Source organism: Callithrix jacchus, chromosome 7, assembly GCF_049354715.1.
Source record: "Callithrix jacchus isolate 240 chromosome 7, calJac240_pri, whole genome shotgun sequence".
Taxonomy (NCBI): Eukaryota; Metazoa; Chordata; class Mammalia; order Primates; family Cebidae; genus Callithrix; species Callithrix jacchus.
In genome coordinates, this window is record NC_133508.1 from 51933267 (window position 1) to 51946673 (window position 13407).

Consider the following 13407-nt stretch of genomic DNA (forward strand, 5'->3'; position numbering starts at 1 on the left):
TCACCACTATGCCTGGCTAATTTTTGTGTTTTTAGTAGAGACGGGGTTTCACCGTGTTGGTCAGGCTGGTCTCGAACTCCTGGCCTCAGCCTCCCAAAGTGCTGGGATTACAGGTGTGAGCCACTGCACATGGCCCATCCAGTCATCTGCTCATGGACATTTGGGTCGTTTCTGCCTTCTGGCTAGTAATGAATAGTGTGCTATGGACATTCACGTATAAATATTTGTTTGGGTATTTGTTTTCGACTTATACCTAGGAGTGGATTTGCTGGGTCATAGGGTAATCTTATGTTTAACTTTTCAAGGAACTGCTAATACATGTTCCACAATGGCTGCACCCCAGCATCCCCCTTTTGAAGACCCACAAAGTTCTGTAGTTTTGATGCTCCCCCATAACGTAACTGAAATACTGCAAAGAACTGAATCCTGGTTTGCAGATACCCTAAGCAGTTCTAAGTGCCTTGGTTGGTCCAGTTGGTCAGAAGTTGTGCTAATGAGGCTAAGGTCAGGGTTCAATCCCCACTCTGACCCATTAGCTGAGCAGAGTGGTGGACAGAGTGAAGAATCGCATCTTCCTGCCACATGCTCCACCATCTCTCCAGTCCTGCCCTCTTGCAAAAGCTTGTTAGTAGTCACAGGGGAATGGAGCAAGGCTGTATTTATGGTTCCACATAAAAGGGGGGAGAAATCTATCATCCAAAGTCTCCTGAAGGCGCAGTGGCAGGAACTTGCAATCAGATGATTCCTTTCTTCCAGTCCCAGTGTCACCTGGTTTCCACGGGCCCCTTTAAGTAAATTGCTTAACCCTGTACAGAGCCTCAGTTTCCTTACCCTAAAATGGGAATAATAATCCTCACTCACTAGGGATAAGAATGCGTATAAAAACTGCACGCAGTTTTTGCTTGGTTCTTACTGGCTTCCTATAAGAACCCGAAGGGTGGGCAGCCACATTCTCCCCTGCAGCAGCCCACTGGCTTCTGCAGTCTGCTCTTTGCTGCTCTCCGGAGGTTGACTGAGCTGGAATGGTGGTGCCCTGTGGACCAGAGGGCTGCTGGCTGTTTTAACTTGTCCTATTTGCGTGGAACGAAGCTTGCTATGGTAACAAGGTGGCTGGAATCCAGGGCCCCAGTGAAAAATGCAAAGCCTGTGCTCTGGGAGAGAAAGAGGAGCTGGAAAGGGCTTATCAACCTCAGGTTACCTCCGTTCTTCTGGGAAGACGGGATGGGTAAACTGAGGAAGCAGGGCTCAACTCTTCTGTTCCCAGCAGAAGGAAGGGAAGAGGCCCCATTAACGCATTCCTTATCACCCGGCCTCGTCTCTGTCCCCGCCAATATTCAGCCCAGCTAAGAAGCTTAGGAGCTGGCTAAGGCTGCCCCTCCACCTGGGTGCACACGCAGGGCTCGGGCTGTGAGGAGGCGGGAGCCCGGGCGGCCCACGCCGAGGAAGGTGGGCCCTCCCTCCGGGGTGGGCAGCGCAGGTCCGGGCGGCCGGTGTGGGCTGGAGAGTAAGAAGCACGCGGGGCACCAGCTCTGCTCCCCTCTGAGCATTTCGTACTCTCAGTTTAAGGGACCGGCGGAGCACGAACTCCACTCCCGAGCTGGCTCCAGCTGGCCCCTCCCCAGGAGACCCACCCCTGCCTCCCTCTGAGGCCCCCTTTCCAAGCACCCTCTCTTCGGAGCACCCAGCGCCTCCCCGACCCTAGCACCGCGCGGGGCACCGGTTCTCCAGGGCAGGGGCTGCCCCACCGCTCCAGGGAGGGGACGGAGGGCCGGCCTCGGTCCAGGCGATCCCCCGCCCCAAGCCAGGGGCGCCACCTTGGCCCCCTCCCGGCTGCCACCCGCCGCTCCCGCCCCCCAGGGGGTGTGTCCCCGAAGGAGGGGGTCGCGGGAGGCCTAGGGTGTCCCGGGCCGCCGACCCCAGGCCCCCTCCCGAGCGGGCGGCGAATGGTAGGCTCCATTTAAAGAGTGCCTGGCGGCGCGCGGTGTCCTCCGAGCAGCTCTCAGCGCCCGCCCGCCGGGGTCTCGGCGATCGCTGCTCCTCCTCCTCATTCTCCTCCTTTTTCTCCTCCTCCTCCTCCCCCCGCCGCCTCGCCACCGCCGCGGCTCGGGCTGGAGGCGCCGCTGTCATTCCTGCGCTGGAGGAGCCGGCGCTGCCGGTGCCTGGGGGTCGGGGCGCGGGCGAGCCGGGCCGCGGGGGACCCAACAGGTAGAGCCGGGGGTGCCCGGCCGCGCGCCCCCCTGCGCATCATGCAGCTCTTTGTCACCTCTCTCGCCCCCAGGCCAAAATCCTGAGCATGATGGAAGACAATAAGCAGCTCGCGCTCCGCATCGATGGGGCGGTCCAGTCGGCCAGCCAGGAGGTGACCAACCTGCGAGCCGAACTCACGGCCACCAACCGGAGACTGGCGGAACTGAGCGGCGGCGGCGGCCCCGGCCCGGGCCCGGGAGCCGCGGCTAGCGCCTCGGCGGCGGCGGACTCGGCGGCGACTAACATGGAGAACCCCCAGCTCGGAGCGCAAGGTAGGATCGCCCCGGCGCCCAGGGCGGAGGAGGGCGAGCGAGCACGCCGGGCCCCGGAGGCGGCTGGGGACGCGGGGTCCCCCACGCCCGGGGCGGAATCGCTTTGCACTGTGGCAGATAACCCTTTCTGCCCGGTGGTGGTCACCGCGGCTCCCCGGCCGGGAGTTGCAGGCTGCTGTCATTCACGAAAACCCGGGCGCAGCGTGCACGGGGTCACACGGTCACACCGACCCCGGCCAGCCCCAGTGAGGCGCAGCGGGCGGGTCCCTTCCGGCAGCAAGAGTGCCCTTTCCATGGCACCAGCCCCCAGCTCCGGGCAAACTTTTCATGGCGGGGCCTTTCCCCCCACCCCCTGCTGGGGTGAATGGCACAGTTTCCCCCACTTCCGAAGGCTCCTTCCTTTGGAATGAGTCTTTCCGGGAGAGTGCTCCGGGCTCTGCCTCCGTGGTTGGGATAGAGGATTGGACTGCTGTGCGCTTTTCTCCGCCGATGCCAAATCCCTTGGCTCAATTGCATCTGGACTTTATTTTCTTCCCATTTGAGGTCTCGCAGGCGTTGGAATCTATGGATGCAACAGTAGATGCTCAGCTCAGCAGGGAGTTTAAATTTCAAGCAAATATGTACACCTAGAGCGCTTTTGGGGGGGGGGATATTGTAGACCCCAAAGGTTGAGCGATAGAGAAATGAAGGTTTAGGGTAGTGGGCTGCAGGGAGCCCCTGTTTGAAGGGACTCTGCAGTTTAGAAGGAGAAAAAGACGGTTGGTTGGTTTGTGTTCACATTGACAGAGATTAAGCTCTGAAGCCCCCTGCAAGACATAAAGGCCGATGGGGCATCCTTAAAATGTGCTGTTTGGTTTCTGTGACTTAGAAAGAAAAAGGGTAAGCAGGCTTTAGGGTATTTTTTTTTTTCTTTTTGCCTAATTGCCCTTTAAGAAACAGTATCATTGGTTATTAATATCATTTGAATTGCAAATTAAACTGCTGAAATCCAGAACAGGACAGAAAAAAATCTCCAGTCCATGAGGGCCACTTGTATAAATATGTCACTTGATGAAGTGTAAGGTACCAATTGCTCAGTGGCTCAAAATGATTTTCTGGTTCTGTTGTCGTTCCAAGAGCTTCTCTTGAGTGTTGAGAGAGTTTGTTTTCCTAAGAATCTGGTTCTCTCCATCAGTCTCTGTTTCCACCTTATCTTCCTGGGAAGGTGTGCTTTCTTTGATGCGAGATTCGAAGGCAGCACATGTGCAGTTTTCTGTCGAATTCCGGGTCAGATCTTAACTTGGTACTCCCGGAGCCTGTCGGAAGTCTTAGGAACTGGGGGGAGTACTTTGATAAGGAAGTAGCCATGACGTAATGGTGAGAAGGTGTTGTGGTCCTAGTGCTTGCTGCAAGTGTGACTTTGGTTATTCTTGTCATTTATCCCTTGCAATGTCATTGTGTGTGAAAGAACATTCTCCACTGGAACCTGTGTAAAAAAAGAAGAGAAAGGCAGACTGCAAGGTAATGCTTCACTTTTTATAGGCAGAGGCTCTGCTAACATTAAAGAAACAGCTAAGAACTGGCATTTTGCTAAGAATTGAAAGCTGTATGGTAAAGGACACCGAACAATGCTCGTTTATTTCCCACCTTCTGCCCCTTTCTCAGCCAAGGAAAAGTTATGTGGCTTATTATCTGAGTCCTCGGTCCAGTTGTACACCGGGCATGCTAAGGAAGTCGACGCAGTGATGATGTACACATGCTCAACTTGGAAACTCAGATACTGGAGGCTGGTCAAATTGTTGTAGTAGAGCAACAAGGGGCTACTGCCTTGTTCTTTTTTTCCTACGCAAATGCACAAGGCTGTGGAAATGGAAATGGCTTTTGGATCTCTTGCTGTCTTTAAAAACACATGGTCCTAAGAGCCTACCAGCAGCTCCCTTATGCTCTCAGGACCGTGCCGGCCCCTGTCAGTGGCTGTCTGTGGGTGGTAGAATGAAGGGTGGTCTGGATTTTTCCTCTTTGTACAGTGGCATTTCTCAAAATCTTTACTAGGGGCACTTTGTGATTTTATAATCAGAAAATAAAAGGTTTAAAAGGTTTAAACTCTACTTGATTGTTGGCCACATAACCGTCTAAATTGTTGTTCATTTAAACAGATGTGATGGTTGAAAAGAAAACAAGCCCCCCATATAAGTTCAGTGGGGTGTCATTTACTTGTCCATAGCAATAGTACATGATACATTATTTCACCTCTGTAGGTTCTGGGGATTTTTTTTTTTTTTTTTAATGTTTTGGTTTTTCTTTTTCTCAGGACCTGTGGCTAGCATAGAAAACCCTCTGCAGGGGTGGTCGGGTAGTTTCTTTTGCCGTTGCTTTCATTATCCTAAAAGGAAGCTTTGAGTTGTCACAGGTTAATTTTAAAGTGCGGTTGATGGGGTTCCACCTACAGGGAGGCTCCCAGAGGCTCAGCTCCTCCTGGCTTCTAGCTGTTCTTCCAAATGAATCTTGTGTTTTCATTTGGTCTGTGTTGATGCAACCCAAGGGTCGAGACCCTTAGAGTATTTCAGTGCTATTGAGTCATCAGTTTTCAAATCAAGGTTTTGAATAAAATGAGTATCTTTCAAAATGCAACCGTGTAAGTCATCTTTTAACTAAAGGGCATTATGTACATATTAAATGCATGCTAATGTACCTTTAATAATATTAGTACAAACGGTTATGGGAAAGAGTCACCTTTTGCTTCCTCTGCCAAGAGATTATTAGATTCATTTTCAAATGTTTTTTTGTGGTTTTAAAATTCTTTTTTAAAATGAATGGAGCAAGCTCATCCATCCATCATTGGATGTTTTGTTCCAGGGATGACAATGGCAGAAGGTAGGTAGGTGTCCCCTTTGGATGCAGAAACCTTGAGTATTTCCTAGAGGGTTAATGCAGTGTATCATTTAAACAAAATATTAACTTGGTTGGTACCCCCTGTGAGCTGGCGTGGTTGCTATGTAACAGAAGCTAGAAAGTGAACTGCTGAAAATCTGGGCTTTCGGCACTTCGGAGGATATTCTTTCGGAATCTGTGTTGAAGGAACTCCTGGCAGCCAGCCCATCTTGTCTCTCCGTGCTGCAAGTGAGTTGGGTAATCCTTAATGAGAATGCTGGCATCCAGTGCAGAGGGTGTCCGTGCAGGGTGGCACATATCGTAGCGCCAGAGGCTGCCTTTTGGGTTGGTGGGGTCACGACAGCCTTTGACAGGTGGACAGAAGGAGGCTTGGAAGGAGCAGAGCCAAGCGTTTGTTCCAGTTTGTCTTGTTGTTGGTAGCCAGAGAAGGGATTTGTTTAAAGTAACATTTCTAAGCTGTTTCCCTCAGCATAACATCGCTGGGAAAATGTGTTTAAAATGCTTGCTGTTTCTTTGAGGGGAAAATAGAGCAGTTTGTTTCTCTGAAAATGTTTTATCTGATGAATGACTAATATTAGATTCAATTGGTTGCTTTGCTATTCATAGAAGAAAACAATTAAGTGCTATCATACCCAATTCAAATAGGTGTTAACTGTATCTAACAAAATTCTTAATGCCCAGTAGGATGTATGCCTACTGTCCTTAGCTTTTTCTTTAAGAAATAATTGTATTTGTATTCCTATGCAAGTGAACGTGTTGATAGCATCTTTCTGTGGTTTTGAGGACTTCCTGTCTACTGCATTTGTTAGAATGGGATGGAGGAGAGGGTCATTTTCCTGTACCTTTGGACGTTTCCATAAGTACATGCAAGTTGTATTTTTCTCTCCAGGCGTTAAAATAGGCTGTTACTTAAGGTCTGACAGCTCTCATCTACCATGACTGCAACACTGGAAACTCTTTGGTGAAGCATAAATTACCTCTGGAGTGAACTGAATGTGTGAGTAGTCTGTGGAGACGCTAGACACTGTCATTTTGCAAAATAAGTTCTGTCTTTCGGCATCCCCTTCTCAATTCATTCTGCCTCTGCTCTCATTTTCCTAAGTAGACTTTGATCGTTTTGGAGAAAGAGAATTTTCAAATGGCAGAGAGGATGGAACAAAATGCTGGGGAGTCTCGGGACTTCTGTTAGCTTGCCACTGAGTGACAGAACTCATCGAGTAGCCTGTGCCTTGGTTTCCCAGACAGATCAAGGGGCTGAAATTGAGTGTGTCTTTTCCTAACTTGGTAGGCTGCCATCAGATGGGGATTCAGACTTCTCCCTGAAAATTATCATGCATGGTCACAAAGAGATTAGTTACAGATCAGTACAGTGTGGTTGAAATTACTTATTGATTGGGGATTATTTACTATCTTTCCATTGTCTTTGGAAAATGCCTTCAAAGGACCTCTTAAATCAAGTCTCTGGTTCTGGTTAATTTCATGCTTCCAGCGTGCGCTTCATGATTTTTAGTGGTTTTCCAACACCTCTTTGACGCACCTCAGAAGTCTGGGCTGACCTGACTTGTATATGGCAGGAGCCTGGTCACATAGCTTCTCAGGGTAAGGGATGATAGGCCCGCTCCCTCCCTTTACCCTGTTACTCCTCAAGAAGACTGCTGGCAATTTTTAGGAATCCTATAGGGTTATAATGTGTGACTTCCTGGCTGCCAGTGAGTTTGTAGCAGATGGGCTTGGCAGGTGGCAAGAGCTCACTGGAACTTTGCCTGCTCACCGTGCACGTCATATGGAGCCCAGAAGGTCAAGCTTGGGATTTGGCCACATTCACTGCATGTTTTCTTTACATATTATGCATCTATATATTCATTCCTGGGCTATATAGATAGGGACAGTGACATCAACATGAAGTCCTCTGTTCTTTCCATACCTTAAAGGTTTGCCTAAACATTGGTCCCTGGCTTCTTACACCCTGCCATATATCAGGCAAGAGCAAAACTCATTCTGCCTGCTGAGCCCAGGAATGGGTTTTTAAGTGATGTTGCACATGGAAATAGGTCTCAGTGTCTGGGCTGCATATTAGGGTGAATAGCACATGATATGGCAGGAGTGTCACTGCCAGCAGTCATTGCACTGCCTTGGTGTCCTGAATTGCAGGCATAGTGGGTTCAGGCAGAATCATTTAGGAAAAAACAGCTTCCCTGAGGCCAATAGGGCGGCCATTCACAGGGGCAGATCGTACCTGATGATTCATAGCTACTAAGAGTTCCACTGGCCAGGCGTGATGGCTCACACCTATAATCCCAGCACTTTGGGAGGCCGAGGTGGGTGGATCAGAAGGTCAGGAGATCGAGACCATCCTGATCAGCATGGTGGACCCCTGTCTCTACTAAAAATACAAAAATCAGCGGGGCATGGTGGCAGGTGGCTGTAGTCCCAGCTGCTCAGGAGGGAGGAGAATCGCTGGAACCCAGGAGCCAGAGGTTGCAGTGTGCTGAGATCACACCATTGCACTCTATCCTGAGTGACAGAGCAAGACTCTGTCTCATAAAAAAAAAAAAAGAGTTCCACTGGCCCCCGCCACCTCCCTCCAGTTCCCCTGCCAGGCCCATCTCAGTTGTGGAGAAGCTGGAAGAAGATCCCGGAAAGGGATGTCTTCGTCCGCCCCACGTGGTTGCAGGCCACCAGAACATTCTTGCTTGTCTGATGCAACCTCGATCTAAGTGGTGGAGGCGAGGTGGTGCTCTGTGGGCATTCCTGCCAACCCCCTTGGAATCCTAGGCTGCTGGAAACATCAAAGAAGCTGAACGTAGTTTTAATGATTTTGGTAAGAACAACTGAGCAGGTGGCTGCTGTGTGGTACGAGACCCTCGGTGCTAAATTTATTTGGGTGGCTTTGTTGACTGGGTCATGCCAGACCCTTGGGTCAGGCTTCTGAAAGGTCCCTGCCATTTTACTTTGATGAATTGAGACCTCAGCACAGGAACTCAGACAGAGCTTGGAACAGGCAGTCCTGCAAGCAAAGAGCCCCGTGGCCTCTGCCCGCTTCTCCAGTGTGCAGTCAGACTGGAGGGGAGAGAGAAGTTGGGGAGATGGCAGTTGCCCAGCTCCCGTCTCTTATGTCCTCTTCCACCACGACAAGCGCCGTGGTACCTTTGTGGGATGTAAAGGCCTTCCGTTCCCAATATTGTCTCAGCCCTACAGATTGTGTAAAGTAATGAATCATTAAGAGCCGAGCGTCCTTTTAAAGCATCTCATATTCTCCACTCCTGTGTGCGTCCCTCATTATTATTATTCTCAGAACTTACCTTTTGGATATGCCACAGGATGCTGGCGATTCTGGGACCATCTTGAAGCATGCAGTTTTTTCTCTTTGGTCAAGGTGAATAGTTTAATGTAGCAGTAAATGAGAACTGGTTTCAATGCTTTGGTCAAACTTTTTAATAAATGATAACATGCACTTACAACATATCGACTATCTTGGCAAGTGTGTAACATGCATTATTGAATCCTGAGCCCAGTGAGGTGACAACTGGAGCTGGCCCCCACCCAGCACAGTTGAAAATCTGTGTACAACTTTGGACTCCTCCAGCAGTTAACTCCTACTAACCCGTTATTGACAAAGGCTTACGATATAAGCAGAGCATGACATAAACCGCAAGCAGGTAACAGAAGCAATTGACTTACACATATTGTCCTATGTATTATTTTATTCTCTGAATCAAGTCAGCTAGGGAAAATAAAATATTAAGAAAATCATAAGGAAGAGAAAATATATTTGCTATTCATTAAGTGGAAGTGGTTCATCACAAAGGTCTTCATCCTTATCATCTTCATGTTGAAGGGAAGGAGGAGGAAGAAGGGTTGGTCTCACTGTCTCAGGAGCAGCAGAGGTGGAAGAAAATTCACATATAAGTGGACCTGTGCAATTCGAACCTGTGTTGTTCAAGGTCAACTATATTATGCTCATTTTTCTTTTATTTATTATTATACTCTAAGTTCTGGGGCTCACGTGCAGAATGCGCAGGTTCGTTACATAGGTATACAAGTGCCATGGTGGTTTGCTGCATCCATCACCCTGTCATCTACGTTAGGAATTTCTCCTAATACTATCCCTCTCCTATTCCCTCACCCCCTGCTATTCCTCCCCTAGCCCCCCACCCCCCAATAGCCACTGGTGTGTGATGTTCCCCTCCCTGTGTCCGTGTGTTCTCATTGTTCAACACCCACTTATGAGTGAGAACACGCAGTGTTTGGTTTTCTGTTCTTGTGTCAGTTTGCTGGGAATGACAGTTTCCATCTTTATCCATGTCTCTGCAAAGGACATGAACTCATCCTTTTTATGGCTGCATAGTATTCCATGGTATATATGTGCCACCTTTTCTTTATCCAGTCTATCAATGATGGGCATTTGGGTTGGTTCCAGGTCTTTGCTATTGTAAACAGTACTGCAGTAAACATACATGTGCAAGTGTCTTTATAATAGAATGATTTATAACCCTTTGGGTATAAACCCAGTAATGGGATTGCTGGGTCAAATGGTATTTCTAGTTCTAGATCCTGGAGGAATCAATCACCGCACTGTCTTCAATAATGGTTGAACTAATTTACACTCCCACCAACAGTGTAAAAGCATTCCTATTTCTCCACATTCTCTCCATTGAGCTCATTTTTCAAAAGAGGAAACTGAGTTGCGGAGAAACCAGATCACTTGTTTGCAGTGACGTAGTGATGAGTACAATGGTGATAATGGCAAACTGTAGCACAGTGTGTACTCCAAGCCAGATGTTGTCCTAAGTGATTTTCTGGATTAATGCATTTCATTAATGCACTCACTCTTCATAATGACTTATCAGGCAGGTACCATTCTTGTACCCATTTTCCATAGGGGAAACTGAGGCATGGAGCTGACACAAGGCTTGCCAAAGGGCATATGATCATTAAGTGACCAAGCTCTGGCTCTAGAGTCTGTGCTCTTGTTCATTCCACTTTGACATCCAGAATCACTCCACTGCCACATGACTGAGCTGAGAATGCAAACCCACCAGGTCTCTCTGCTGTTTAAACCTGTGTATGCTTCCCTGTCCTGTCTCCAAAGTCAGAAGCATCCTTTGGCTTATTCCATTAGGAAGGTTCAGGGAGCTGTAGGCTTGTCTCTACTCCTGATTAATGTTTCCCTAGACTGGTGGTAGTTCCTGGGTCTTTACGGTAAAGTATTAAGCTTGAGAGATAAGAGAGTAGCCAGGCTCTCACTTAGCCATCAAATGACAAAGAGGGGACCGGATTCCATGTGTAAGATTGGCAACCCCGGGGCCACTTATCACTAACGAGAAGGACTATTTTGATCCCGGACTTGGAGGCTCCAGTGTCTTAGACTTTGTATGTTTCATCTCTCTTGGGAAGGATGAGTCCAGGCAAAGCCAGAATCTTGTGGCAGCCTTATTTCCTATCTATCCCATGTCCTTACCTGAGTTCTCTCTCTGTGACCTCAGTAGCCTCCAGTACCCCAAGACCATGCCCAACAAAGGACCTATTAACTTCAAACAGATACCTTCATGCTAGGGTTTCTCAGCCTCGGCACTGTTGACGTGCGGAGCAGGTAATTCTGTGTTCTCAGAGGGCTGTCCTGTGTGTTGTAGGATATTCAGCAGCATTCCTAGCCTCTACCCACTAGATGACAGTAGAAGCCTTCACACCCCAGTTGTGGCAACCAAAAGTGTCTCCAGAAGTTGTCAAATGTCCCCTTCGGGTCAAAATTATTCCTGGTTGCGAAGTGCTTTTTATGCAGCGGTGTTGGGGAGAGTTCAGTTGTTAGTCCTGGAATGACAGCTCTGTGAGGTCAGGGAGTTTTGTCTATATTTTACTGTATCCTCAGCACCTAGAACAGTGCTTTCTACATAATATAAGAGCTCAGTAAATGCTGCATGAATAGATGGATAAATGGGTGAATACTAAATTATGGGGTGTATGGAATTTGGTCTACTTTATACATGGTATCACGAGGATGGATCATTGATTTAATGACAGATGATTTTAAATGAGTGTTTACGTACCATATATCAAGCACTGTTCCAAATTCTTTACCTGTGATACGTCAACTAATCCTTTAAACTACCTTATGAGGTAAGTACAGTGTTTGTCACTTTACAGATGAGAAAATTGAGGCACAGAAGGGTGACATGATCTGCCCAGGGTCACCAAGCTAGCAAGTGGCAGAGCCAGGATACAAACACAAGCCAGTGTGATTCCAGAGACTGCCTACCATCTCCACCAGGATGCTCTGGAGCTTGGCATCATTTTTCCCATTACTGCCCAAGAAACCGTTATTGTTCTAATGTTGGCATTGTGGCACTTATAATTAGGATTTGCATGTCAGACACTAACTCATTCTTCATCAATCCTCAGAGTTCTGCTGGACAAAATGTGCTCTGTCACTGCTGGAGAATCTGTAGCCAGCAAAGACTCCTGTCTGGCCAGAGGTAAGCGGACAGCTTAGTGCTGAGCCGTGTTCAAATGTGAGAATCTTTTCTCTCTGCCTCACTGCTGCGCTGAGACTGAAGAGAATCTCAGAGAAGACTTGATCTTCCTGCCTTTATGGGAAAGTGAGCAGTGGACCCCAGAGCTTCTGAGTGCGCTTTTGACTCACTTTTAGCAAAAGGGATGTTCCAGGATCAGAACTGGGGAGGCAGAGAGACTTTTGGGATCACACAAGGAGGCATTAAGAGCAATAGCCAGTGTTTGTTGAGGCTTTTCCAGACCCTGCGATGACCTCAACAAACATTTTCTCAACTTACCTCATATTACAGAGTTAGATGTTGTTATCGCCTCCATTCCACAGATGGAGAAATTGAAGCTTAGGGGGGTTAAGTTGCTTTACCAAGCTCTGGAAAGTAACCCGCTGGTGAATAGGAGGACCGGGGATTAGAACACAGCTTCACACATTTGGCCGACCTGGAATCTGCTTGCTTCGCTAGGATGAGAATATCCAGATGTCACTGTCAAGTAACCCAAAGACAGGCCAGTAGGACGGTTTCGCTTTTTTGCTTAACGCTTTCCCTTCCTCTTTCTTTCTTCCTTTCTTCCTCCTCCCTTCTCTGTCTCCATCTATTGTGAGAGATTGGGCACATGGGCCCAGAGACCACAGATTTAATCAGATAGGGACCGAGCTGTCTTGAACTCACAGCCTCATAGGTGTAACTGACATGGACACATAATTTTCTAATAAAGGTCTAGATGGATGTAATGGGAAAATAGACAATGAAGTGAAAATACAGGAGCCTTCCCAGATGCGTATGACAATGGTAATATGTAATAAAAGCATGCTGGAAAATGCATTAATTTTACCACTAGAGGTTAAAACTGGCCACGGTCGAATACTACAAAGTACAAGTGTTTGGGTAGATTGGGATGGGACACTGCAGAGAACAGCTACTACCTGGGACCTTCTCCTCCAGAGAAAGAGCGAATCTTAAGAAGAAGTAAGATGTGGGTGACACTGGGTTTAGATCTTGAATAATAGCTTTTCTCTCCTCTTTTCAAAGAGAATTAAGAAAAGATGTGAATTTCAGGACAGGCATACCTGCATCTTTTAAAGTAAGCTCACCCCTTATATCATCTTCCCAGCCAGGTCTGAGACTTCTGGTCAGCTGCAACAAATGAATTCATTCATTTTCCTTAATTTTTGCGTTCTATACCATCATATTTTGGATATTTTACTCTGGTTAACATGGTGTCTTTAAACCATTGAACATGGCGTATTTACTTTAATTTGGCAGGTGTGACTTGGGACACAGTGGGATTGATGCCATCTGTTTTCTTCCCCCCACTCCTGCCATTTGAAATTGGCAATAATACACTCACCATTTCCTGATGGTGACAAGGTAGCGGAGTTAGAAATTTGATGCTGGTCCTGGAGAGTGCAGCTGTGGGACTACGGAGCCTGATAAATGATACCTCGGTAAACACGACCTGGAATTATATGTGTATTGATTATCTTAATGTGCTCATCAACTGAACTGCCTTT

General features: G+C 47.9%; 1 protein-coding gene across 3 annotated transcripts in view; it reads left to right on the forward strand.

Annotated features, from left to right (window-relative positions):
• Positions 1-13407, forward strand: part of KAZN (kazrin, periplakin interacting protein) — a 1282700-nt gene that overhangs the window by 755769 nt on the left and 513524 nt on the right. For all 3 annotated transcript variants that reach the window (XM_035252956.3, XM_035252957.3, XM_035252962.3), the window contains exon 3: positions 2279-2519. In XM_035252956.3, coding sequence (XP_035108847.2) covers positions 2279-2519 — 241 coding nt within the window. The remainder of the gene's footprint in view (positions 1-2278; positions 2520-13407) is intronic.